General features: G+C 39.4%; 1 protein-coding gene across 5 annotated transcripts in view; it reads left to right on the top strand.

Moving 5' to 3' along the window:
• The window catches only part of GPM6A (glycoprotein M6A), a 353,437-nt gene that overhangs the window by 182,115 nt on the left and 143,462 nt on the right, over window positions 1-27,860 (top strand). Inside the window, exons 1-2 of one of the 5 annotated variants that reach the window (XM_019434237.2) lie at window positions 9,516-9,566; window positions 10,842-10,900. The exons of 2 other annotated variants lie outside the window; for them this stretch is intronic. In XM_019434237.2, the coding sequence (XP_019289782.1) occupies window positions 10,864-10,900 (37 nt within the window). In that variant the 5' untranslated portion in view covers window positions 9,516-9,566; window positions 10,842-10,863. Of the gene's footprint in view, window positions 1-9,515; window positions 9,567-10,298; window positions 10,901-27,860 lie in introns of those variants that run through there. 2 more of the 5 variants (XM_019434238.2, XM_053900798.1) reach the window with 2 other exon arrangements.

The following is a 27,860-nucleotide window of genomic DNA, read 5'->3' as shown; positions in this document are numbered from 1 at the left end:
TCAAATACATGGAGAAAGAAAGAATTCATCCTTCAGCTAAGATATAACGTATCCAGGGTCCTCATTGTAACAGTGAGACTTCATCCGAAAATGAAACAATGCTGGCGTGAAGTGCCCTGTGACCTATGTTAATCGCGTACTGGGTCAGTCATGTTTTTGCGAGGGATGAATTTACAATTACAAAGACCAAAATTCAGATTCCAGTTCCTTCATTCACCAGCTGCATGACCTCGAGAAAGCCTCAGTTTTCTCCCCTGAAAGAAGGGTAGCGCGCACAGTTGTCTGGGTGGTGGAAATAACTTCTGTGAATTATTAGTCTAGCACCTACGACGTAGAAGGTGACCATGAGTGGTGGCCCGCTTACACTGTCAGCTTTATAAAACTATTCCACGTTTTGATAACTAATATATTAAACCACTGAAACAGGGCCAACAGACATGCAAAGAATAAATACAAATATTATTGCAAATTCTACTTTCTCATAAGCAGCATTTTAAAAGTTATTTTATTTTTTAAGTGTATTTTGAGAGAGAGAGCGTGCGCGCATGCAGGGGAGGGGTAGAGAGAGGGAGACACAGAGAGAACCGCAAGCAGGCTCTGCATTGACAGAGCAGAGCCCAACACAAGCTGTGCACCTGTGAACTGTGAGATCGTGACCTTGAGCCGAAATCCAGAGTTGGACTCTTAACCAATTGAGCCACCCAGATGTCCCTAGAGAGAACCATTTTTAACATTTTCAAATATATTTGTTCAGAGTTGTTTTCATACCTGTATGTACACTTTAAAATATATCCTACTCAGACTATTTTGTTATACCGTTCTGTCCCTTCACTTATTGTGAACAACTTTTCATGTTGATAAGCATGATTTACATCATCACAAATGGCTACATGATATTCCAATCTGGGGATGCACCAGAAATGTTATAACTGATTCCCTCCTAAAGTGCTTTTTTTTTCCCCTGGAAAAAAAAAAAAAAAAAAGCAGTAGCACTGTTCAGAGAAAACCAGATTGAAAAGGCAGTTCCCAATTAAAAGAAGAGCTTTCAGTAGATTAAAGGCAAAATGAAAGCAATTATATAATATAGCCAAGTGGAGTTTATGCCAAGAGTGCAGGCAGAGTTTAATACCTGAAAACCTACTGTAATTCATATTTTATTTTGGGGGGGCGCCCCAGGTAATTAGTGGAAGATAGCTTGTATAAACTGGAGCTGTCCTGGGTGCCACCAAACTGTCACGTACAGAGGAGAACAAGCAGGAAGCACAGGTAGCTGTGGTGGTGATGGGTGCGGACACTGACGGGTGCCCTGGGTGTCTGGCCGGGTAAACAGTGGCCACCGGGCGGGGCCTCGTGCGTGGGAAGAGTAACTGAATTGGACGACCTCTGTGAGCGTGTACAGATTCCTGTCGCTGATGGAGAGGCTCAGCATCACCAAGGTCGTGAGCGTGTGTTGTATGCGGCACACTGTGTGTCCCACGGAGTGCGAGCGTGTATGTGTTTTCAGGGTGTGTAGCTCAGCGGCTTTCGGCCGTGTCCCCTCCTTTTCCTTCACTTTCTGGATACTATATTATTATTTTTTTAATGTTTATTTATTTTTGGGAGAGAGAGTATGAGCAGGGGAGGGGCAAAGAGAGAGGGAGAAGACACAGAATCTGAAGCAGACTCCAGGATCTGAGCTGTCAGCACAGAGCCCGACACGGGGCTTGAACCCGTGAACCGTGAGATCACGACCTGAGCCGAAGTTGGACATTGAACTGACTGAGCCACCCAGGCACGTCTATCAATGGAATATATTCGTAGAGATAATAGATATTCTCATGGAAAAAGATAGCTAAAGTTCAATATAATTTATTATAAATGAGCCTCAGCAATGTGGAATCAAAGGGAATCTATTTCTGCAGGAAAACACATCTACCCAAACCTACTGCAAACAACATCCAAGGGAGACAGAGTAGAATCATTCCTTTTTAATTCAGCATTGTGCCAGTGCCCGTGGAATGCACAGGAAGGTAGCAGGAATACATAAAAATATAAAGACTGGAAAGATAGAATCAAATCTGCTTTAATTCAAAGATGTTAACAGTTGCATAGAAACTTCAAGATCTGTACGTTATTAGAACTATAGAAGAGGTTAGCAAATTCACTTTTTCTAGAATTAAATTTAAAAATGTGTTCCTTTACTTCAAAGAGAGTTGGGAAATGTCATATAAATTTTTTTTGTAAAAGAAACCGGAATACCTAGAAATGAAAATGATGAAATGTATGCACATCTTTTAGGGAGAACTTTATTGATTGATTGATTGATTGATTGATTTATGTTTATTGACTTTGAGAGAGAGTGTGTGCATGGGGGCTGGGGTGGGGGGAGAGGAGCAGAGACAGAGTGGGAGGGGGAATCCCAAGCAGGCTCCCTGCCGACAGCGGGGCATGAACTCACGAACCATGAGATGATGACCTGAGTCGAAACCAAGAGCAGGACGCTTAAGCGACTGAGCCACCCAAGCGCCTCCTTAGGAGGAACATCTTAAAATGTTCTCGAGATATATGAAGTAAGTCCAGAAACAATGGACAGATGGCACATGTCCATCGAAGCTGACTCAGTGTTATAAAGATGTTAATTGTGTCTCATTAAATTTGTGAAGGTACCATAAGTTCGATGAATGCAAGTAATTTTCCCCTTTGGTATTTGAAGGCTGATTTTAAAATGTATATGGATGACCAAGGTTTTACTGAGACAGTTTTGAAAAGAATGACCAAAGTTTGAGGATTGGTCTTCTAAATAAGAGTTATTGTAAAGCCGCTGTGTAATTAAGAAAATGTATTATTGACACAGGAATGGGTTCATAGACCAATGACACTGAACAGGGAATTCAGCAGTAGTCATGTTATATGTAATATAGGCATAGATACTATATATGTAATATATAGTGATGTATATAGTATATAAAGGGGAACTTTTACCTATGTGCACACAGAGACATACAGAATATTCATTGTAATATTTTCTGCAGTAGTTTAGAAATTATAAATCAATATTAAATGTTTATCAACAAGTTGGATCTATAAATATCAGAAGATTGGGGAAAATATGTGGAAAGATGTACAGTAAAATATCATTTATAATCAAAACCTGCAAAGCATTATCAAATTGTGTGTGTGTGTGTAATTTATATATATATATAAAATTTATAAAATATATAAAATTTATATATATATATATAAAATTATGAGGACAGTATACAGGAATAAAAACACCCTGATACTGATTGTTGGTTAACAGGGCTGAGTGGTAGGATTGGGGGAAATGTAAAGACTAGAATGCAATTAGCAAAGGGACACAGGGGCGACTGGGTGGCTCAGTAGGTTAAGCATCTGACTCTTGATTTTGGCTCATGCCAGGATCTCATGGTTCATGGGTCCGAGCCCTGTATCGAGCTCCATGCTGACAGTGCACAGCTCTTTCCCTCTCTCTCTGCCCCTCTCTCCCTCTCTGACCACCCCCCCCCCAAACAAGGAAATAAACATTAAAAAAACAACAAAAGGACATGGCAGTCTTTACAGTACTTTATATGTTGGGTGGTAGATACACAGGTGTTTATTGTTTATGTATAATATTACGTCCGAAATAGGACTTTGTGACAAGAGCCTTAGCTCATATTAAATGCTGTGGGGTCTACTACTTAACGTAAGTGTAGGCTGATAGAGTGGGTTTGAAGAATGGTCTTTGGGGTCAGAATGCCTACATTTGAATCCAGCCTCACCACTCTGTTATTTTATACAAAGAACTAACCCTCTCTGTGCCATTTCATTGTGTATAAAAATGGGGATAAAAATAGTAACTACCTGAGAGGGTTATTTTAAGATTAAGTGAGGTAAATATAAACGCCTTAGAATAGCGCCCGCCCATGCGAAGGGCTGAGTATAACTTTAGTTATTATTATTGTTGCTTGTAGAATATGTTGCAACCACTTGTTTAATTGTGTCTCTCTTCGGGCCAAGCTGTGAGCCCTGGGAGAGGGGCAACCACCTCTCTCTGGTTGGCCTGGCCCAGCTTCTGCTACATAGTAGTCATTAATCAATACAAGTTGAGTGTTTGATCCAGCCCACACCGTGGAGTCCATTCTTCAGCGAGCTCAATTTAAGTATCATTTCTGAGGAAATAAAGAACAACCGGGGCCATTTTTTATTGTCTCTTTCTGAGTTGGTAGCGAAGTTTGGATTTCGAGCCCTGAAACACAGGCCACTGGCTGGTGACACCATTGCTTCTTAGAGGCAGGCTTTACCCATCACCCTCCCCCTGCTGCGCCCAGCATGGTTCCTGCAGGTTTCAGGGAAAACACAAGTACCAAAGGGGTTTTGGTTTTCTCTGGTTTGCTGGCATTTTGGAGGGAGACAAAAACTATTTAGAAGTGTAAATTTGTATCAACTTGTTGGTTTACAAGAAATACTTATAAAACACGATTCCTATTTTGAAAGGGTAAATTTGTTCTAAGAAGTGTCACTCTTGGAATTTTACTGTCTCTCCTTACCATAATCAGTGTTTAAGACAGGATAGCTTTCCCTAAGTAAAGGAAATGTGGCACATGATTAATAATTTCGCAGGTGGGGTGCCTGGGTGGCTCAGTGGGTTAAGCACCTAACTCTTGATTTTGGCTCAGGTCATGATCTCAGGGTTTTGAGATCAAGCCCCATGTCGGGTTCCACACCCAGTGTGGAGCCTTGCGATTCTCTCTCTCTCTCTCTCTTTCTCAAAAAAAAAAATTAATTTTCCAGCTGCCTTTGTGTTTTACTGTTTTCTTTTCGAAATACCTCTTTATTGTTCTGCCATCAACTCTTCAGGAGTGACATTTGTTATATATGAATATAATGTGTATGTCCTGGAATTATTGTAAATGGTGTTCGCACTTCAGAACACTTTGTGGAAGCTGCAAAATGTAAGAAAAAGTATATTTTAAGCCACTGAATTTATCCACTCATTCATTATTATCATTTCATGTATTCGTTCGTGAGTTCAGCAAATATCTACTGAAAGCTTGCTATGTGTTTGTCTTGTGGAAAGTGGATCGAGTATCTGATCTCATGAGCTTGTGAGCTGCGGGCCAGTGGGGAACATAAATGTAAAATTCAAACTTTGGGGGGAATAACTCTGTAATGGCAACGTGTTATCAGTGCTACAGGAGGCCTGTTCTCTGGGTGGGGGAAGTTTTGCCAGGACACGATTCATTTAAACTAAGATCTGATAAGTGTGTAGATATGGGTCTCTAAGGGTAGAGGGAAAAGTGTTTTAGGCAGAAGGAACAACATTTACAAATAGGTTGGGGACACCAGGAGGAGATAACTGAGTGAGGAATAGCTAGGGGAGGTGAGGCGTGAGAACCAGGCTCTGCCCTGTCAGGCCTCATGCCTCCAGCCAAACTAAGTAGGTTGCACTTTGCCCTAAGAAACTGGAAAACCATGGGGCACCTGGGTGGCCCAGTCGGTTAAGCGTCCGACTTCGGCTCAGGTCATGATCTCACCGTCTGTGAGTTCGAGCCCCGGGTCAGGCTCTGTGCTGACAGCTTGGAGCCTGGAGCCTGGTTCCGATTCTGTGTCTCCCTCTCTGTCTGACCCTCCCCCGTTCATGCTCTGTCTCTCCCTGTCTCAAAAATAAACAAACATTAAAAAAAAAAAGAAAAGAAAAGAAACTGGAAAACCATTGAGCAGGTGTAAATAGGGCCATGACATTGTCATGGGAGCAGGCTTGGCCAACTCTGAAAATACAGTACGAATAGATTCAAGAGGAAAGAGCTTGAAAGAACTAAAGGTAATTTCTTGGGGTGAAAAATAATGGCTTTCCTACCTTCTACCTTTTAAGACTCCAGGCTTCTAGGGCACAGGACTGTCTCTGGATTGTCTCTCTGCCTTCAGGAACTCTGGGGACCAAGACTCAGGACCTAATTTTCCAGCACTAACCACCCTGGGGATAAGATGCCCCATAAACACTAAAGGAGGATTTCTGCCCACGTAGCCTGGTGTTAGTCCATTACGGGTAATCGGAAGACTACCCCTCTTTATGAGCTCTTGAGTATTCAGTTTCAACTGTTTAGAAAACCTTTTTCTTCTCCCTTCTACCCCCTTCTCTTTTCCCTGGAGAATATCAGGGTATCAGATCAGGTCAGCCTGTACCTCCTAGGAAAGCAAGAAATCTTTTTCAACTATCAAAACTAAGTAATAGGTTAGGTATCCTTGCTGTGAGCTCATGTAGCAACCTGTGATTTTTTTTTTTTTTTAACATTTACTCATTTTTGAGAGACAGTGTTGGGGGGGGGGGGTGCAGAGAGAGAGAGAGAGAGAGAGAGAGAGAGGGAGAGGGAGACACAGAATCCGAAGCAGGCTCCAGGCACTGAGCTGTCATCACAGAGCCCCACACAGGGCTCGAACCCATGGACCCACAAGATCATGACCTGAGCCGAAGTCGGACGCTCAACCGACTGAGCCCCCCAGACACCCCTGTACCTGTGCATTTTTATCCTTGATAGGGATCACTGTCGTACAGTGTTGTGAACATCATCATTAAGGCCTGGTTTTTTGTCAGTATTTCTTGCCTACAGAAAGTTCCTGTGTGTATAATAATGCTGAATAAACATTTGTATGATTAAATAACGAAAGGGAGTAGGAATAATGATACTTCAGTTTAGCAAGACCCATATGACCATGGTCATTCTGTGAATCAACTGCACTATACGATTATAAAAGTCTAAAGAATGTTATGCTACTCTTTTTTTTTTTTTAAGAATGTTATGCTACCCTTAACAAAACACTTAAAACACTTAAGTGTTTGTGGTGGTTTTATTTTCTTTAGGAAAATGTTGTGGAGTCCCTTTCTGACTTAGAGCTTAAACCAGCAGTCAAAATTTTCTTTTTTTTCAAAAATGTTTTATTTATTTTTTTGAGAGAATGCAAGTGGGGGAGGGGCGGGACAGAGGATCTGAAGCAGACTGTGCTGAGGGCAGAGAGCCCGATGTCTGGGCTAGAGCTCGGGAGCCCTGAAGCCATGACCTGAGCTGACATTGGGCGGTCAACCGACTGAACCACCCAGGTGCCCCCCAAATTCTCTCTCTTTTTTTGAAATGTAGGAAGAAACCAACTAAGACATTTCCTTTTCAGGATAATGTTAGATCCGTGTCTGAAACATTTGAGGAAAACCAGCAGATTTCTGAACAGTATTCATGTCTCCTCTATACTTGGTTCATGTTTTCACATGTGTTTTTTGTTAGTCTGACTCGAAGACCTTAAACATTTTTGTCCATTTCTTAAAGTTGATCCTGTATTTGGAACCCTTAACTTGTCGTTTAATCTTAACTCTGTTTACTTGGCTTTACAGAGTCATCACAGAGATGACTGAATTGTATGCTAGAAGAATATGTAGATATTTTCTTGGTTTATATGATAAAGTGTTTATAAAGATAAGATGAGGTATTAAGGAAAAAAATAGCTCCAAATTAAAGTGAATTAAGAGAAAGGAGAAGGACAAATACGTTCAGATTTAGTGACTAATGCGTCTTTAGCTTGTGCGGGAAAAATGTAGTAAACGTTATAAATATTTCTTAGATAATATTTGAAAGAGAAATCATATTTCACATTAACTATCATATTTTTAGGCTGCCTAGTAAACTCATACCTTATATTTTAGACAAATGACTACAAGAGTGGGGTAAGTGCAGTGTGGTGTAATGGAAAGAAATTAGGTTGTGGCATCTCACTGTGTCAGCTTCTAGGTCTTAAAGGAAATCTAAAAGAAACATTGTTGCCAGTTTTTAAGGCTCATGTAGCATGCTTTAGGATTCATGTAGTTCATCTACAATATAATGCCAATCATTTCTTTCTTCTAACTAGTGTTCAGATACTTGATTGTTCGAAATATTTTTAATTCAAATGAGACCAAAATTTTATTTTTTTCTCATTTATTTTGAGAGAGAGAATGAGTGGGGGAGGGGCAGAGAGAGAGAGAGAGAGAGAGAGAGAGAGAGAGAATCCCAAGCAGTCTCGGAGCCGTCAGCACAGAGCTTGACTTGGGGCTTGATCCCACAAACAGTGAGATCACAACCTGAGCCAAAATCAGGAGCCAGACTTTTAACTGACTGAGCCACCCAGACGCCCTGAGATCAAAATTTCAAAAGACAATTCGACAAACAACAAATGAGCCCAGCAATCACCTGCCCTCAAATAGGGAGAAAAGGAAATAAGGAAATTCATGTTTAGTGGGAACCGAGTTTCCATTTGGGAAAATGAGAACATTCCGGAGATGGATGGTGGTGATGGCGGCAGAAAGTGTGACTCTACCTGATACCATCGTCCTGTGCACTTCAACGTGACTAAGATTGTATGTTTTACGTTACATGCGTTTTACCACAATAAAAAAGTTGAGCTTTGTTCCCTGACGGGTGATGGCCGTAAGGAAGCTGTGTGTGTGTGTGTGCCGTGTGCTCCTAAAAATCCATTTAGCCTGGATTTGGGGTGGTTCTTCACACAGAGTAAGTTGCAGTTGTCCTCTTTTGTGAACAATTTGAGTGTGAACAAGTCTATTTGGGAGAAAAATTTGGTCATTCAAAGGAATTTGTTCATCTTCCACAAGGCTTCCAGAAGGGAGAGTCTAGTTGCTTTTCCATTCATCTTGCCCAAGGAATACTTTTTGTTTCCCTTTCATTTCTTCCCTTTCTTTCCTACGTGTGGTGGAAAAGAAAGCCATGCGCTGAAAGCTGAGGTTTGAGAACGCTGGTGGCCCTCGTCGTGGAACAGAGTGTAGGCTGGGGAAGCGGCTGCCGGCGTCAGAGCGTTCGACGAGAAATCGCTGACGTGGCTTCTAAGACTTCCCTGGTCCCTGAATCTCCTCGGATCTCACTTTTTGTCCTACGTGTAATAGAAAAGTCACCCTTTCCCTGTTTGTTTTACAAACGGGTTAATGTGGGCGGATGTGTTTTGCAGATTGTAAACTGCTCTAGGTATGTGAAGTGGCCTTATTATTTCCACTGCTGTTACCATTAATGACTCTTCGCTGAAGACTTGTGCAGCATAAAATGAGGCAAGAAGGTAAATGAGGAGTGAGGCTGCATTGTGTTTTGGCTCTATGCCAGGTTATGTCAGCCCTGGGCTAAGTTGGAGCTCGGACACTGCTGTGATCTGGCTCCTTGATTTCCCTCTTGGTTTCTTTCTTTCGGTCTGTGCCCTGAGCAAGCAGCTCGCTCACAAACCCTCGAATACAGATTGAAATATATTCAGAAGAGATAGGTTTTTTATTTACTTGAACTACACTTACCCGTGGGTTAAATTCATTTGAATGGGGAAAATAAATCACAGATGACTTTAGAAGGAGGAAGTCTGAACAGTGTTTCCTGAGAAATCGTGAGACATCCAGTGGGATGTTGCACGAGATTTGTCTTGCCTCTAAATAGGTGCTTTTGTAATGATTTTCAAAGGAGGCGTGTAACGTGTTACTGACCCACTTTAAAAATATGTGTGAAATACAGGCTATAATGCAAGGAACTTCAACTGTGGGTAATTGGGATGTGAATTAGTTTTCATGAAAGGTAAGGAATTAGGTGTGTGTGTGTGTGTGTGTGTGTGTGTGTGTCTGTCTCCATGTGCTGGCTTATTTGGACACGGAGACAGGGACAGGGATTCTTCCTCATACTTGATACTCAAGTAAGGCTGTATGTGCCCTTGCAAGAGAAACTGTTTATTTTCTCACTATACCTTTTGTGAAGTTGGATTGCGCCCTGTCGCTCAGTGGGCTGAAGTACAAATGCTAATTTATTGCCAGACTGCAGGGCTATGATTTGCATTCCAAATCAGACTGCAGATTCCCATTAGAAATTGTTTATCCCGCCGTTCCTTATCTCGAATTTGTTCCTTCTTTTATTGTCCTACTCATTCCCCAATAATGACCCTGGAAGCTATTCCCTTTCAAGAGATTCCCATTTAAAATCAGCAGTTTTCGTGGACTAAAATTACAACAATAAACTACAAAGACATCAGCAGATTCCTTTTGAAAAACTTCAGTGTTTTTCTCCCTTTCCCTTAAGAATCGTAATGCACTGAAGTACAATAATTGCTTAAAACATATCCTTCAGGCTTTAAGGTTTACACCGTATTTTTGTATCTTTTTAAATCTGAAAGGTGTGAGCTTATAAAACCTCTGTCAATAATAACCTCTTACAGATAAACCCTGAGATGGTATGATTGCAGCCTTTCTTGCCACTTTAAAATCAAAGTAACTAGATGCTCGGAGAGGAGAGCAAAGCAAACGTGTTTTCGCGTTTTCGCGAGGTATCTGACTGGTGAGAATCAGGCTGCAGCATAAAGAAGCAGCAGGAATCTGGGCTTTCCCACTCTGGTGGCAAAGAGGGGGAATCATGGGTTGGTGGTCTGCTTCATGTTAGGAGGACACCCCTCCATCTGTTCACAGCTCAGCCTCTTTCCAATTTAAAGCCCAGATTTCCGTACAAACCTCAATTTCTTTTCCCCATTTTAAATGCAAAGCAAGGCTTGTGAATCACAGAGTCTCTGCTCCTGGGATTCAGACCAAATTTCCCCCCAAAATTCTCAGGCTGTTTGCTTGAATACCTGCTTACAGTGGTACACAATGGGCAGCTTTGAGAAGAAAAATTGATAATCTTCACGGAAGAGTAATTTGAATGAAATTACACTTGACAGTCTGTCTCCAAGCAAACAAGAGGCGCGAGGGAGCCTTTGCTAAGCTCCCAGGACTTGCCCAAGCCACTGCTGTGGGAGCTTCCCAGGGAAAAAAAAATCACCAGTTTCTCCAACATCTAATTGAGCTTTTGATTAATTCCGTGTACCAGATTCTACTGAAGAAAGGTAGCCATGGAAGAGAATATGGAAGAGGGACAGACACAAAAAGGTACTGTGCTAAAAAGGGTTTGTTTGTAACTAAGTAATTATTTTGCAGTTTCCTTGTTTGCTTTAGACACTTGCCAGTGGGGCTAATGAATGTTTCTCTCTTGGAAGGCATTTGTGTGTGTGTGTGTGTGTGTGTGTGTGTGTGTGTGTGTGTTTCCCTTTTAGTCCGTAATGTCTGGCTTGAATGTTGTCATTATTTGCAAATCTTTCAGATCTCAGTGTCCAGATGCAAAGTCGAATTTGGTGATAAGAGCATTGCGGTATTGTTGCGAACTCTTCCTTAGACCAGTCTTTGTTAACCTTCCTTTATTTCATGCTTTCACGCTTGTCAAGCTGGGTCAAGGGACTCCTGGCGTGAGCCACAGATGCAATATTAGGACCTAGTTGTCGCTAAAAATCTGATGATGTAACCATTATCGATACCTTTGAATGGACATCTGATAGAACAAAGACCAGGCGTATATTTATTCTGTTTTGGTTCGGGCATCTTCTTAACAAGATCTTTTTTTTTTCTTTGCATGGTTGCAGTTTGGTTTTAATGTAGATGGAGCAGAGGTTCATAAATTTTCCCAGTGAATAGTGATGTTAAGGTTTTCCTTTCTATGGAGTTGACCATAACCCACTTCTGAGTAATAAATGTCAAGGGTATTTTTTGATCCGTTTTTTAAGTCTGTGTAGGTGTATCTGCTGTTTAAGTGAAACGGCCATTTTTATAGGTTAACAATAGCCAAATATTGACAATTTCAAATGATTCAGACACTCTAGAATGTGTGTGTGTGTGTGTGTGTGTGTGTGTGTGTGTGCGCGAGCGTGTGCACGCGCACCAAGTGGTAGCTGTGGAGGGAAGTGTAGCTGTATCTCAGGATCAGAGCATTTTCTCTCATGTCTGTTCTCAGGCTTATGTAATGTTGTACAAAATGCTCTTGTGTTCTTAGGATGGAAACAGTGACACAGGTAATATACATGAAGGTAATATTTAAGGGTAGTGCTGAAATATAGCGATCATATTTGGTCTTGAATGTATGTAAATGCATTATTTTAGAAAACCATATTTTACATGATAAAACAGATAGTTTGGAAGCATAGTACAGTTTTTCATTATTTTGAGCCATTCAGCTTTGCTGAGTCTTGAGGCACACACATATATACACACACACACACACACACCCAAACACTCACATATACATAATCAGAGACTGTTGACATCACATATATAAAGGTTTTATATAAGCAACAGGAAGGTAATACGTAAGCTAATGTCCAAATTTTAGTCATTAGCACATTTGTTAATGATACTCTCCAAGGAAACACAATAATCTACCTGGGTGTCATGCGATCTAGTTCTTAAAAAACAAAACAAAACAAAAAACCCTCAGCTACCTTTATTGTATGAACAAATAGCTTAAGTGCTCATTGGAGATTTGAAATGGCAAATTTTTTCATGGTGATTTTCACCCTTTAAAGGTATCTCAATTGACTACTTTGGGAATAGATTTTCTTAATATTTTTATAGCACATAAGGGGATTGCTTCTTGGCCAGTTAATTTGTTGAAGGAAAAATAAAGTGATAATTTTCACATAGAGAAGTGATATTCATTACACTAAAAAAATCTTGAGATAATTCATGGGTTGTGGTAACAGGTTGAAAATGTCTGGGCAAGCCTTGGTAGATACTGGAACCAAGAAAAATGATGTCATCAGTTATGTTTTTCCCAGGTAACACTGAAAATCTTTCCTTCCTGGGGATGGAAGCAGCAGGGATGTGATGAGGAACAAACATCCTGTCGCAGTGGGTTTTTTTCTTTATCATTAAGGTGTGCATATTTAGATTAGGAACGGTAGTGGAAAATCATCTTTTAAAAACGAAAAGAATAGGTTGTATGATGGTCTGTAAGTATGTAAGGATACATAAGTAAAATACCCATAATTAAGCTTTTTTTATTAATTGAGAAAGATGATTTAACTCTTCATTCCTGTTTTCTGTTGCTTTCAACTCTGCCTATGGCACCTTTCCTATGTAAGTTTGCTTTTAGAAAGTTACATTTGAATATAAATGCTCTCTGTACCTGTGCAGGGGTCAGGGAACAATGTACATTTTGAGAGGATCTAAGTTGGAAAGCTACTTGGCAAGCAGATTAATCGTAAGAGATTTTTCAAGAGTTGAGATGGGCAGATTTAGTGATCCATCTACTTTAAAGGAGAGCAACACTTTGCATCAACTCTCATCCTGTTTTTCTTAAATTGCGCAGAATTTTCTTAAGCAATAATTCACGTATCACAGAATTCTCTTCTGTTTGAAAGATGCCCTCCTGTCCCTTCTTACAATTTCAATCTATTTTTCCCTGTTACAAATTAGAAAGACTTCAGTTCATGTCAGTATTGACCCATGTCAGCTTCCAAATTCAACTACAGTATGAAATGGAAGCCAGTGGTTCCATAAACATATTTGAAAAGATAATATAGTTGATGCTTGGAAGATATTCTTCCATAAGAAATGGACTTTTCTTCATAATGAGATCTCCCTTCCCCACTTAATCTGTAAAAGGCAATTGAAAGTAGCCCTAATACTTACCCTAATTTAACCATGTATGTTCAGCTTGGAAGAAACCATATATGTTTAGCCATATATGATTTAGAAGTATGGGGTTTAACCATGTATGTTCAGCCTGGAAGAAACCATGTATGTTCAGCCATATATGATTTAGAAGTATGGGGTTTAACCATGTATGTTCAGCCTGGAAGAAACCATGTATGTTCAGCCATATATGATTTAGAAGTATGGGGTTTAACCATGTATGTTCAGCCTGGAAGAAACCATGTATGTTCAGCCATATATGATTTAGAAGTATGGGGTTTAACCATGTATGTTCAGCCTGGAAGAAACCATATATGTTCAGCCATATATGATTTAGAAGTATGGGGTTTAACCATGTATGTTCAGCCTGGAAGAGAGCTCGATTTAGAAGTGGAGGTGACCGGGTGACCTCACAGTCAATTCTGCTCAACGCCTTGGCGTGAAACTGAAATGAGTTCACTAATCTGTTGCTGCACCCATTTCTGCCACCGTCCCAAAAGGCGAGCATCTCATTGGACTGAGTGGGAAACTAGTGCTTTAGGAAACATGTCTTTTTTGTAAAAACATGCCTGGTACGTGAAAGCCAGTTATTTTATCTTGGGTTCAACCAAAGCAACAGTATTCTGGTATTGGAGAAAAAAAGAGAAAAAGGAAAGAAGCTGTTTTGAACTTGGCCCTTAGGTACAGCCATAACAGACCTAGCATCCCTGTTGTCAAAACTTGGGACACATGGTCATCAAATCATGGCAACAGTGGTTTCAGTTACTGTAGAGGGATTGAGGCAAGTGCATGAAGAGAGTTTTACACAGATTTAAAAGGTATACATTTATGACTTCTGGACATGCAGCCATGTCTGGAACATTTCGCTCAATCCTATGGGAAAACACATAAATGATTTAAGTGTGTCTGATCATTAGTGACTTAGTGAACGTGTGTTCCAGTGGCCAGACAAGTGGGTGACCATTACTTTACAGACAACCGCAGTGAACAAGTTACTGAATTAGGAGGAGGTCAGAGCCGATGAATTAATGATTAGAAGAAATGATGACATTACACGGACACGAAAAGAAAATAGCAATGAACATGAGAGCCAGCAAGTGGGAATCTTCATAAATTGGCTGAACTGCTCCAAATAGCCAGAAATTGATTGATTTAATTTCTGAACATGAACATCATATGGATCAAAATCTCAAAATTAACATGTAGTGTACCAGAAATGTTTGATCAACTCCAAAGATAATGGCTACGGCGTTACTCGGCATGTTTTTCTAGTATAATTAGCAGTATTATGAATCTCTTTGTCAACTTCTTGAGTTCAGCGGAGGCAACCGCAGCCTCTGCCCCAACAGTGATGCCTGATGTACCCTGTCCTCGAAGGACTCAGTCCTTGGTGATCCTCGGGGACTACGTCACCAGAGGAAGGAGAAGCTCAAACTCATGTGACAAGGCGTGGTTTGTCATCTGCACACCGATCCCATGGCTGTTGTTTAGGGGCCATCGTTCATCTTTAGCCGAACACACGTGCACGTGCCCCAGTTCAGCATATCCTTAACTTGTTAAAACCAAAAAGAGTATCTGGATGAAAGGGCAGTACACAGGTTAATTTATTTTTTTTCTCTTGCTGTCTTAACGTTTGTCTCATAATGAATACTGTACAATTATAGTTGACATGTCTACTCATAATTATATACTTTTCATTTTACATTATACATTTCGACATGCATTACTATTAGGAAGTCTGTGCCCAAAAGCGTGTATGAGATATTTATGGGCTGACTGAAATTCTTCTCGAAAATTTTTTTGATTAGGGTTAGTTTTGCCTTCGAGGGATGACTTTGCAGCCTAACCCTTCTTTAGTCAGATGTCATCCCTCAAGAAAAGACACCACGTAGTAAGTGAAAAGGGAGGTCCTTTTTGGCTCTATGACTAAAGAGGATGTTGGGCAACTTAAATTGCCCAGTGATTTCAGTGCCAGATAGTGGCCTAAGGACTTCACATAAATTAACTCATTGACTCTTCACAATGACCTTAAGTGGTACTAATACTGAGGAAACTAAAAATCAAATAGGTTAATTAACTCGACCAAAGTCACATAGTAGCAAGGAGTAGAGACAGACTGAGACCACGCCCTACGCTGTGCTAGATAACAATAATGGCCTTTCTACCACACCTTTTTTTAAGTGCTGTGCTTAAACCACACACTTCTACTACACTAATGAGCTTGCTCTGTAATGTATGGCCATGTTCATTATCACCCATTGTGGCCTTTTTGGCTAGATGTGGACAGCTTTGCAAGTGCAACCAGTCCCTAGGTGAGCCAGCAATATGTGACCTGTGAGTCTTGATTCCAAAAAGATGAGCTGGGTCAGTGGTACTCTTCTCTTGAGAATTGAGAAAAAAAATGATCCTTTTGGTTTTGTTTGCTTGTTTGTTTAGAGAGAGACTGTGAGTGGGGAGAAGGGAGAGGGGGAGAGGGGGAGAGAGAGGGAGAGAGAGGGAGAGAGAGGGAGAGAGAGGGAGAGAGAGAGAGAGAGAGAGAGAGAGAGAGAGAGAATCTTAAGCGGGTTTAATCCTCACTAAACTTGGAACCCGACTTGGGGTTAGATCCCACGACCCTGGGATCACGACCTGAGCCAAAATCAAGAGTCCGATGCTCAACCTACTGAGCCACCCGGGTACCCCAAGAATAAGTGATTCTTGATGTGCCCTGAAGATCTCTTCATTCTGCCAAATATCTTTACAGTGATTGAGCTGTCATCCCTCAGCTCATCTGAGTGAATCTCTGTCCTTTGCAATCAAAGACCTCTAAATAAAACAAATGAGCAGATCCTTTTAGGAATCTTATGGAAAGAGGTTCAATGTTAAGAAATATTCCCTGACTTTAACCTACCAAGTGACAGGTGGACCAAATGTATACTTACTATATACTTGAATCTCAACGTGAAACTACTCTTCAACATCCTAGGTGATTCTGAGTTTTTCCTTCACCATTCATTTTTTACAGTGAATAACTAGTTCAGCTTAAAACCACGACCTACCAGTAAGCAACTGTTGGTAGTAAAATATTTTGAGAACCAAGGAAAGCAAAGAGCCCAGAATGAATCGGAGTGTCTGCTTTGTTAATAGACTTGGAATCTTTAATAGTATTCCATTGAAATCCACAAGACAGTGGCTAGGCAAATAACAATCACAACATCAAAAACCTTTGAATAGTCATTTAAATGGAAGAATTAACTAGCCTGGTTTTGCATCTTGGATGTTGGCTACTTGCAGATCCATGAAAAAAGGAATTTGTCTTGTCTTCCTGCAAGTGGACTTCATCTCAACAAATATTGTTGGCTGCCATCTTGATATTTGAATAACAGAGCTACGAGAAACTGGGACATTCAGATTTTATAAAGTGTATAGGAGAAATCTGTCCTGTGAGTTGACAGCTGTGTTTTTACTGGCGGTGAATACTGGAGTCTAAGAAATTATCCTCCTGGTGTTATCAAATGTAGTCCAAAGACACTCGTTAGTGGGGAGAGTTAGGTGCGTTTGTCATAAAAAGTGATATCCCCAGAGCTTCTGCTTTGCTCTGATTATTATGACTTCTTTGGTTCCGATAAAATATTTTGAAGTTGTGTCATCTTACATTTTCTTTGGATCAGTTGCTGATTATGTTTTTTATAACTGTGGTGCTATTTGTCTCAGAGATCCAAAATCCTCAGTAAAACATGTGCCAACATCTTAGTAAGATAAATGATGCATATTAGGGTTTTCTTTTCTTTTTTTTTTTACATTATCATTAGAATGAGTATATTCACCTTTTTAAAACAAAAGCTCTTGATACAGTTACTTCATTTTCTCCCTGAATTGAAACTTAATCTTAAACATTTAAGGAGACTAAGTGAGAAGTCCAGTGTAGTAGATTGAGATATTGGTACAGAATGCACTTGAGTGATGACTTCAAAATGGTTCTTAGAAATTATTTCTTAATTAGTCCAGAAGGCAAATGGCTTGTGTGGGATTCATAGAATTCAGAAGATAACTGCTAGTTTGTCAGTTTTGGCTTCCATTTTCCTCTGAACATCTACCCCTCCCCACTATGCAAAATGTTTGACAGTTTTCTTTTTCATATATCGAAGACAGACTGCCTGGCTTCTTTTCAGAATCCTTTTGGATACCATCCATACTCACAGGTGGCACAGCTGTGGATTAGCTGACATGATGAAAATAATTCATGGTTTCCCCATGTGCTCTCTAGTCAAGTTGTGACCATTGTCTTGGATATTCTTAATCCGAAAGAAACTTTATTCTTTGAAAAAGAATGGAAAATAAAAGGAAAGAAAAACAGAAGATAGCTGATTTGTTTCTCTCAAATTGTGAACGGGAAATTTAACTTTAGCTCCAGATAAAAGCCAGTCGCGAATTGGGGTGGGTTGTAGAGCACATTGGGGAATTAAGTGACAATAGGAGCAAAGCTGAGGTCAGAGGAGAAAGGGAGGATGACTCTTGACTTTTAAATGATGTGTATTCCTCAGGTCTTAAGGTGGAAGAACACGTTGGAACGTTACTGCTGGGTACAATCAGGATAATTTCCAAAAGAAAGACATTTTGGCACGTAGTTTAAATCACGTAATGTTTTCGGACCTTAATTTCTATCATATGAGAAATGGTAATCTTTTAGGATACCTACCTCTACAAAAGAGAGCAATTTGATGGAGTCTAGCCCTGAGAATGACGCTAGGAACGTAAAACATGCATTGCCTCTGATTATGGAGCATGCATACTTTTTATTCTCTAGCAAAAGTGAATCAGTTGAGAAATTTTGTTAATTATCATTTCTCACTAATAATAGAAATTTCAGTGTTTTGCCAAATGCTTTCTTTTTCTTTTAATGTAATTGATTTCTTTCACTAGAAAGGTTCTTTGAATGATATATTAGCTGTTTTTTAATAATATAAGATTTGGAAGGAAAACTTTTAATTGCTTATATTCCTTTATTGTTATTTGATGAGAAATATTATTTTCTTATAAATAATTCAAACAAAGAAATAATACATGGCCAAATCCCTTTCCCCAAAACCTTAGCCTTTTTTTTTTTTAGTTTTTGAGACACGTCTCCCATTTCCTACAATACTAGATATTTCATTTTTAATAGTCTGTGCCATATCAATTTTGCACTTCGATTTAGTGATTGCACATCTGAAACGTAGCTGTCTTTACTAACATGGTTTATATTTCATGGAAAAATAGTAAATATAGTAGCTAATACTTAATAATCCAGGCACTGTCTTAAGCATTTCATATTGAGTATCTAGTATCAGTATTAGTTAATACATTTTGATTGTGGTTTTCTTGTCAATTTCCAATGCTTTTTGACTTTCTAGACACACTCTTTCATCAATGGCTATTTAGTTCAAACTCAGCTCTACAAGGAAAAAGAAGAAAACCTCATACAAATATCCAGAGAATAAGGAGGATTTTAATGAAATGAGATAGTGTTAATTTCATCTTTGAGAAAGAATGGTTCTAGTTAGAAAAACTATTTTTTTCCATAATAATAGCATTCAAATGCAAATTTTGGAATTTTAGACTGGGAAATTCTTTCTTAATGGTAGGAAAGAATTGTATTCATTTTTGTTAAAACACCATCAAGTATTTTGCAAGCAGAACTAATTTTAAAAAAATACAGGCTTGAACATTATCTGAGCAATGGATCTCGTAGACATGACGTTGAGCATGGTTTGTCCATTAAAACCAACTTCAGGGTTTGAGAAGTTCTTTTAAAAAATTTGTATATTTCTTTTGAGAGAAAGAGCATGAGCAGGGGAGGGACAGAGAGAGAGAGAATCCCAAGCATGTTCCACACCACCCAACACGGGGTGTGATCTCACAAACCATGAGATGATGATCTGAGCAGAAATCAAGAGTCAGATGCTTAACGGAGTCACTCAGGCGCCCCGAGGCGCCAGAAAAGTTCTGATTGTCTTAAGTGATATCCATATTTCACCAAACCCAGATTCATTTATAGTTTGTTATACTTCAGAGATTTTATTATGGATTTTCATCAACTTTTTCAAAATCTCATCCTTTTACAGTATAAGATGACAGTGGCTGCTACTTTTACAGAATAACTGAAGCTAAAACATTTTTAAATTTCTTTATTCAACCACCCGCATAGAAAATTGTAATTAAGTTATAAGATGTAGAGTTCAGAAACAATACAGTAAGATTCTCTTTATAAAGATCGGACATGTAGAAAAGCCAGCAGTCTTTGTAGCCAGTCAAAAGAATTGATTGGCCAATTAACTTGTGGGTTCCGCCATCAAATGACTTGTTACAGCCCTCTCACTTTCACCTCTAACTCGCTTTCTTTGTAACTCAGTCTGTCTTAGTCCTGGTTTTTTCAAAACCCTTATTTTTTGAGAATTCATTTTCTCTGCCATTATCTTTGGGTTTGGCGGGTTTAACGTGAGTTTTAGATGAAATAGTGACTAGGTGGACATTCCTGTCATCATATCTGCAGCATTGTAAGAGTCTACTAGATTCAGATCTGTCTCCCTGTCTCCTTTCCTCTCTTCCATAACATATTGTGACCATTTAAAAGATAACTAAGCCACTTCCCTTGAGGCAGAGACTCAGTTCCAAAAGTTAAAGGATGTTATAGGTTTAATCACTTGTTTGAACTGTTGGAACAATTACCTTCTGAAAGTTTGTTTAGCATTTAATGAAGGGCTTCTCTTATCGTTTATTTTTTTATGTACTATATGTTATACCCCTTCCCTTTTCGAAGTACAAATCCCATAAGGGATGGATTTTATCTTGTTCTTGAACCCAACTGCCAAGTTTCTCTGAATACAATCCCATTCATACCTGATGGATGATGATGGTGGTCATGGTGGTAATGGTGATGTTGATGATGGTGATGATGACAGTGATCATGATGATGGCAGTGATGGTGGTGGTGATGGTGATGATCATGATAATGAAGGTGATGGTGATGATGATGATAGTGGTGGTGATGGTGATGGAGACTAGGAGAAGAGGAAAAGAAAGAGGATGAAGATGGAAGAAAGAGGAGGAAGAAGAGGAAGAAGAAGATGAAGTCAACTGTTCAGGTTAAAGGAAGGGTGAAACTCTTTTCTAAATAAAAACAGATCTTTCAGAACAGCTAAATCTAATTTGAAAAAATGCTGTCACGACTCCATTTCATGTCCTTAGGTTTGAATTTAAAAAAAAACCTTTTTTTTTTTTTACCTGAAATACAGTTTGATAGCCGCCTTCGTGAAAATGAATAGATTTTCATTTTTTGTTTTTTTTAAATTTTTTTTAATGTTTATTTATTTTTGAGACAGAGACAGAGCATGAATGGGGGAGGGGCAGAGAGAGAGGGAGACACAGAATCGGAAGCAGGCTCCAGGCTCTGAGCCATCAGCCCAGAGCCTGACGCGGGGCTCGAACTCACGAACCGTGAGATCGTGACCTGAGCTGAAGTCGGACGCTCAACCAACTGAGCCACCCAGGCACCCCTAGATTTTCATTTTTATTATTAAAGAGTCCACATATATATTGCATTACAATTCCAGCAATTAAGTGAAATATATGGAACGGTCAAGTTCAGTAGGTGGATCCTGAAACCTGGAAAGTCATGTCTCACAACATTTTATAAGATGCTAATAAAGAAAATATAGCATAGGTGTATTTAAACTCGCTGACACTAAGCTCATCGTGTTCATTAGTCAGCGTTAATCAAAGAAAACAAAATTGTGGAAGAAATAACAGTTTAAAATCATTGAGGACAATTTAATAAGATAAGGCCTTTCTGAAGCTCTATCCAGCTAGTCCATATTCGAGATCGTAGCTTTAAAGACGAGCATGTCAATGAGTAGCATTTCCCTTTACCGTCTTTTATCCTTTCAGTTTTCATATTTTTATCAGTATACAATCTTGAACCGTTGCCTGATAGTGTGGTTGTGACCAGGCCACAGTCTGAAAGCTCGAGTCACTGGTACGTGAGGAGTATTTATCACAACATTTACAGGATCATCTTTTTCTCCCTGAGGAGAAAAAATTTGGCGTACTAATTTTTTGGTATACTAACCACTAATTTATGCTTTGGGATAAACATGTGATACCATTATTTGGCGAAATTGAGAGTGAGTTCTTCCTGAGCTTCTAAAATCATGTCACGTTTTATATGCCAGCTATGTGGCCAGGCCAAAAAGTATAGTCTCTGGGAAAGATTCATTACAGAGATTTGCTGCAACACTAGATAAAATTTAATCAGCAAAGAGGTGGCAAGCACTTACTGTTGACATTGGCCTCTACACCACAGAAGACTTACGAGCTTCAGATGAATGACATACAACGTTCTTTCGTAATGACGTTTGGTAATGGCGTCTGCATGTCAAGGGTGGCTGCCATTTTTGCATGAACGTCAAAAAAATTTTACTCATTGTTTCTGGTAAATTAGAGGGAAATTTTGTATCACATTCATGGTTCTGTCATCATTACAATATGTGGCTGCAGCTCCAGTACTTTGTTTTTTTTTCTTTTCAAATTTTGCAGTGACGAAAGGCAACATCATTGTGGGTGTCAAGGTCTCTTCAGGCAGCTGGATGTCCAGATGCCTCTCTGCCACCAAGCATTGCATACGTCTTAAAATATTAAAAATACAGAGTATGTTTTTAAATCTAATATGCTCTATTTAAAAAGCAGATCAACTTCAGGGTGCCTGGGTGGCTCACTAAGTTAAGCGTCTGACTTCAGCTCTGGTCACGATCTCACAGTTCATGGGTTCGAGCCCCGTGTCGGACTCAATGCTGATAGCTCGGAGCCTGGAGCCTGCTTCGGATTCCATGTCTCCCTCTGCCTCTGCCCTTCCCCTCCTCGAGCTCTGTCTCTCTCTCAAAAATAAATAAACGTTAAAAAAAAAAATCAACTTCACTGGCTGCTCCATTCCATCTGTATCAGATTCCCAGTGCATCTCCTCCTGTATATTGTCATAACCACTTTGCTTCAGCCTTAGGTACTACAAGAATTATTTTTTTTAATGTTTCTTTAATTTTGTTTTGAGAGAGAGCACGAACGGGATAGAGGAAGAGGGAGAGAGGGAATCTTAAGCAGACTCCACACCCGTGTGGAGCCCATTGTGGGATCATGACCTGAGCAGAAATCAAGAGTTGGACTCTTAACCAGCCAAGCCACCCAGGAGCCCCTAAAAGAATTATTTTTAAATGCACTGGTTGATTTGGGTTACTTGACTGTATTATAGATGTATTAAGTGGAACTATGTCAAATTGCTAATATTAGACAATTTTCATCTGCAAAAAAACAGGTACTTTAATATATCTATACTCTTAGCATATACATTTATGAAACTTTTTAAATGTGTTCATCATTTCTATTGAGAAAATAGAAAATAATACATGATATGGAACTATTAAGATTTGTGTATTTACATTAAGTATGGTTAAACTTATCAAACTTTCTCCAATTTCTTTATGACCTCATTAATCTGTTGTGTTTTTTTCCCTTTTAACAAAACTTGGCAAAATGTTTGGAGTTTTTTGTTTGATGCATTTATATATAATGGGAAAGCTAACATTTTTCTCATTTTTGAGGTCATCCGATCTGAAAGTTTGGTCATTTGGGGGCTTCCTAAATGTAGTACTAAATTAATATCTGTTTTTTTCTGCCTGTCTCAGAGTGGACAGTATGACCTTTCATCTAGAGAGTAGAATATCTGCTTTGTTCCTCCCTGGATAAAATAACACTCCCCAAATCATTTCCCATCTATGTGGCATGATCCAAAGGAATCTCATCTCCCACAAGCTGAGAATGTCACTCTGCCACGAGCAGTTCTTACTTACATCATCCAAGACAGGTTTGCCAGGCTGTTTGTGGTCTTTGAGGGGCAAAGACTTACATACCATTTCAATATGGAATGTAACCCAGACATTAAATCGAACTATTACCTTTTGGGTTATTTTGATGTTTTATTGTGCAAGATAAAGAAGCCTTCATTGAAAGGGTCTTCTAATCTGTGTTTTAGAAATAGAGTGATGCCACAGTTTAGGCTTTGGAGTGGACAGTAATTCAGGACAGCACCAAAGAACCCTGAAATGCCCATTACTTTATGTAGATGCACAGTTTCACCTGTTAGTTTTTTAAGTGTGGGTGTGAGGGGGGAAGATAGGAATGGATGGGAAAGAATTAGGGTGGACTAAATTGTTTTATTTTTTATTTTTGGACTAAATTGTTTTACAGCAGTTTTGGCCCAGAGTGGGGAGACTCCCACCCCTAATTTAGATGAACTCCATTCAGTACAATTAATATGAACCTCATATTACCAAGAATTGGACTTACATTTGGTTAGCATACACTGATTAAAGCAATTTATTTCTCCAGCCCACATTTTGGGTTAGATTTGCTACATGTGTAACTTTATTTTTGTTGTATTTTATGTATTCCTATTTATGTTCCATTTTGTAATGTCTCAAAGAAGATTCCTCTTCAGTTTCTGCAATAATGTTTAATCATCTGTCACAAATGACACAGTTATTAGAATCATTTCATGATTTCTTGACCACTTAGAAGTCTATATAATTTTTAAAAAAATTTTTTAGACTTTTTTTTAATGTTTATTTTTGAGAGACAGAGACAGAACTTGAGTGGGGGAGGGGCAGAGAGAGAGGGAGACCTGAATCTGAAACAGGCTCCAGGCTCTGAGCTGTCAGCACAGAGCCAGATGCAGGGCTTGAACTCATGAATTGTGAGATCATGACCTGAACTGAAGTTGGACGCTTAACCAACTGAGCCACCCAGGTGCTCTTATATAGTTTTTTTTTTTTTATTGTACTCTTAAAACTGGTCATGTTATTTGAAACAAAAAAATTTTAATATTTTTTGAAAATTTATTCTCAAAAATCCATCCTGCTTAAGAAGCCGTAACAAGTTGGATGAAAAGAAGAACTGAATCTGAAAATATTTGAATCACGTCCTTATCAAAAGGGTTTTGTATATGCCTTTTGTCTAAGGGCTTTTTATTTGTTTGCTTTTGAAACTGTGTCCTATTTCTGTGATGACAAATAGAAGTCTTCTGGAGGTGTCTGTTGGACCTCAGCCCTCTCCCTCACTACGATATTAACATTTTTACTTTTGTGTATAAGGAAATCCATATTATCTCTAGTCCTTGTATGTTTTACTTTGTTGCATTTGTGTCACTCTTTGTTATGAGTTGAGTTTCTGATGCTGTTCTCAAAAACTGAGTCTTAGGTTCATGGAAATGCCCGGTGGTGTGTGGGGGGAAGGGAACAAGCAGGAATGTCAACTCATGAAAGAGGTCACGGAATGAAATTGCCCAGAAAGGACAGTGGCCCACAGTCAGAAACTAAAAAAATGGATATATGCTTTGGTCAAGCAGAAATGATTTCTACTTCAGAAGAGGGCTGGTGGCTGGAAGAGTCTAGAAAGGAGAGTGACCGGAGCTCCCTGGGATAGCTGAGGAGAGAGAAGCCTGGCCTCTGCCTTACGATATGGAAGGGCAGGAAATCAGACAGGGTTAGAGGGCAGGGTTGGGAAAGAATAATGTTTCCCGTTTTGCAAAATGAAAAAAAAAAAAAAAAAAAAAAAAAAAAAGAAAGAAAGGAGATGTTATTACCTATCAGGCCCCTGAAATCTGTGAACTCTCTGCTCATAAGTAGCCCCTGGCAAGGATTTCCAATTTCCTTCATTTTCTTTTATGTGAAATACAGCTGAGGATTTGCCAGACAAAAATTGAATACCTCTTTTGGAGCCGTGTAAAAAATGCATTTTATATTTCCCTTGGTAAAATTGTTTCCTGAGGAAATTCGCTATTTTCTAAGGAGAAAATGTAGGCCACAAAGAGAAAAAAAAAAAAAATCTTCCATTTCAACTGTGTGCTGCATTTGCTCGGATAAAGAATTGACTCCAGTTTAGGAGATGAATAGAAATGACACACTGGAGAAGAGTAGCCAAAAAAAAAAAAAAAAAAAAAAAAAAAAAAATCAAACCCGTCTGTGTCAATGAAAGAGGTAAGTTGCCTCCACCCCCTCTACTAAAAAATAATTTTAAAGACTTTGCGTTGTTTGTAAATTTTCGGGAAGGCAATATGTGGTCAGTCTACAAGGAAGACGGCAGACACTCAGCACGTTGCTCTTTGTGAAACCCAGCTGAGCCCACGCTTTCCCAGTCCGTGGCCAAGCGCTTGTGTCGTGCTGTGTAGCCGCGGCAGCACGACGCAACGAGATGTGGACCCAGCCTGTGTGACCAGATCACAAATGTGGTGAATGGAGTGCTGTTGCGAAGAGAAACTTACTGCCAAGTATAGACAACCGAGCTTCCTCAATGGTTGTTAAACAACGCGCCAACAACCTTTGTTGCTAAGGGGATGACTTGGCCTTAAATTGTTAGAAATGAAAACCTTAGAAGAATGATTATGAGCTGTACTTTGCGACTTGGGTGTCTCTGTGAGTGACACAAGTTGTGGCAGTGCTTACGCTCGGGTTTGCCTGGGTACCACCTCTTCTAGGTGTGTTGAAGCCTAGACTGCTGTCCCTCCTTCTACTTCTGATTTTAGATTCTGATTCAGTAAGTGTGAGGTGGGGCCCAAGAATCTGCATTTCAAACACTCTCCCAAGCTTGACTACAGTTGCAAATCCCGGGACCACACTTAGAGGGCCCCTGGGCTAGTAGATGATCCTCTACCGGTTTTACTGTGTCAAATTCAATGGTGAATTTCCCAACTGAGATTTAGAATGTATACATCAAAATAAGGGTATTACGGATTTGAAATCCGAAGCCTGAGAGGAAAAGCGTAGTCAGAGATGGCAGTCATTTAAAATGAGAACTTTCTGGATAATAACCCCCAAATTTCGCTTTTGAAAATCAAAAGGATTTTTGAAATCTATGATCATGTGCGTAAGCTCTTGATTACTTCAGAAAGTGGTCTGAAATGTGCAGTGATACACAGCCTCCCATCTGGATGATTCAGTGGATACAGGAGAAAATTATAATCATGGGATGACAGGGAAATGTGATTGAGATAGGAAACTTAGAGTTACTGAAAATGCTAACGCATGTAACAATAAAACAGTTAGGCATTCAGTGTACATGGGACCTCAGTTGTTTAGGGGGAGGGTCTGGACATTGATTCTGTGTCACACTGGACTGTCATGAACTGTTGCTGGTGTTAATACCATTGTTAGCGTCACTAGCTAAGGAACAAACATCTTAGATAAATTTTATGTCGGAGATCATGAAAGATCCAATGAAGGTCACCTGTAGGTTATAAATATTATAACTAGGACCACAAGGCATTTTTTATTTACAAATTAAAGTAAGTATAAAAAAGTGTGACTGTTGGGGTGCCTGGGTGGCTCAGTGAGTTAAGCGTCGCTCAGGTCATGATCTCATGGTTCGTGGGTTTGAGCCCTGCATCAGGCTCTGTGCTGACAGCTCGGAGACTGGAGCCTGCTTCACATTCTGTGTCTCCCTCTCTCTCTGACCCTCTCCTGTTCATGATCTATCTCTCAGAAATAAATAAATGTTAAAAAAAGTTTAAAAAAAAAGATTGTAAAAAAAAGTGAGACTGTTGAGATTCCAGTTGTTAGCATGTGTTATACAGTTATTTGATTTTTGCATTTCTCTGTTAAAATGTACATAAATTATCTGGAAGAAATAACTGAGCGTTTTTTGCACACTGAAATGGAATATGATATCAGATTAGTTAATTTTTCTAGAGAAAAGAGCCCTCAAGAATCTGACGTAATCATTTTCCCTTGAAAAAAAATGAAGACATAGGCTTAACTCGCACAAAACACAGCTTGGGACTTTATAGAAATTGGTGAAATTTTTGTTTTGATCAGAATGACTTTCAAAGTGAGGTCAGTGTGCACTGGGGAAGAAAATGCCTCTGGGAACTTATTATATGTTCATTAGCTCAAAAGCAAACCAGCAAACAGCCGAAGACTATGCCTTCCTCTCAGTATGGCCCCTATGAATGATACCTCACTACTTATTACAGGATTCCCAGATGTTAACGTCACTGTGGAATTATGATCTGTTTTTGGTAAACGCAACAGAAAAGGTTTGTAAATACAGTAGAATGGGGAAAATGGCTTATATTCTAGCTCCTCCATATTGACAGAGAAAATCATAAACTGCCAGAGGGAAGGTAGTGGAAACAACCAGAACCATTCACTGTGGGTTCCAGTCCCAGCTCTGCCACATGCTGGCCATATTTTTGGTCAGGTAACTAAATTCTGATCTAGACACTAAATTTTATCATCTATACAATAGGCAAAATAATGTCTATATGTTGGGATTGATATATTATTAAATAAGGTAATTTTATTAATTATCTACATGATTGGTACTG

The sequence above is a fragment of the Panthera pardus genome, unplaced genomic scaffold, assembly GCF_024362965.1.
Source record: "Panthera pardus isolate Hobbes unplaced genomic scaffold, ASM2436296v1 HiC_scaffold_13, whole genome shotgun sequence".
Taxonomy (NCBI): domain Eukaryota; kingdom Metazoa; phylum Chordata; class Mammalia; order Carnivora; family Felidae; genus Panthera; species Panthera pardus.
This window is presented reverse-complemented; position numbering and strand designations above follow the sequence as displayed.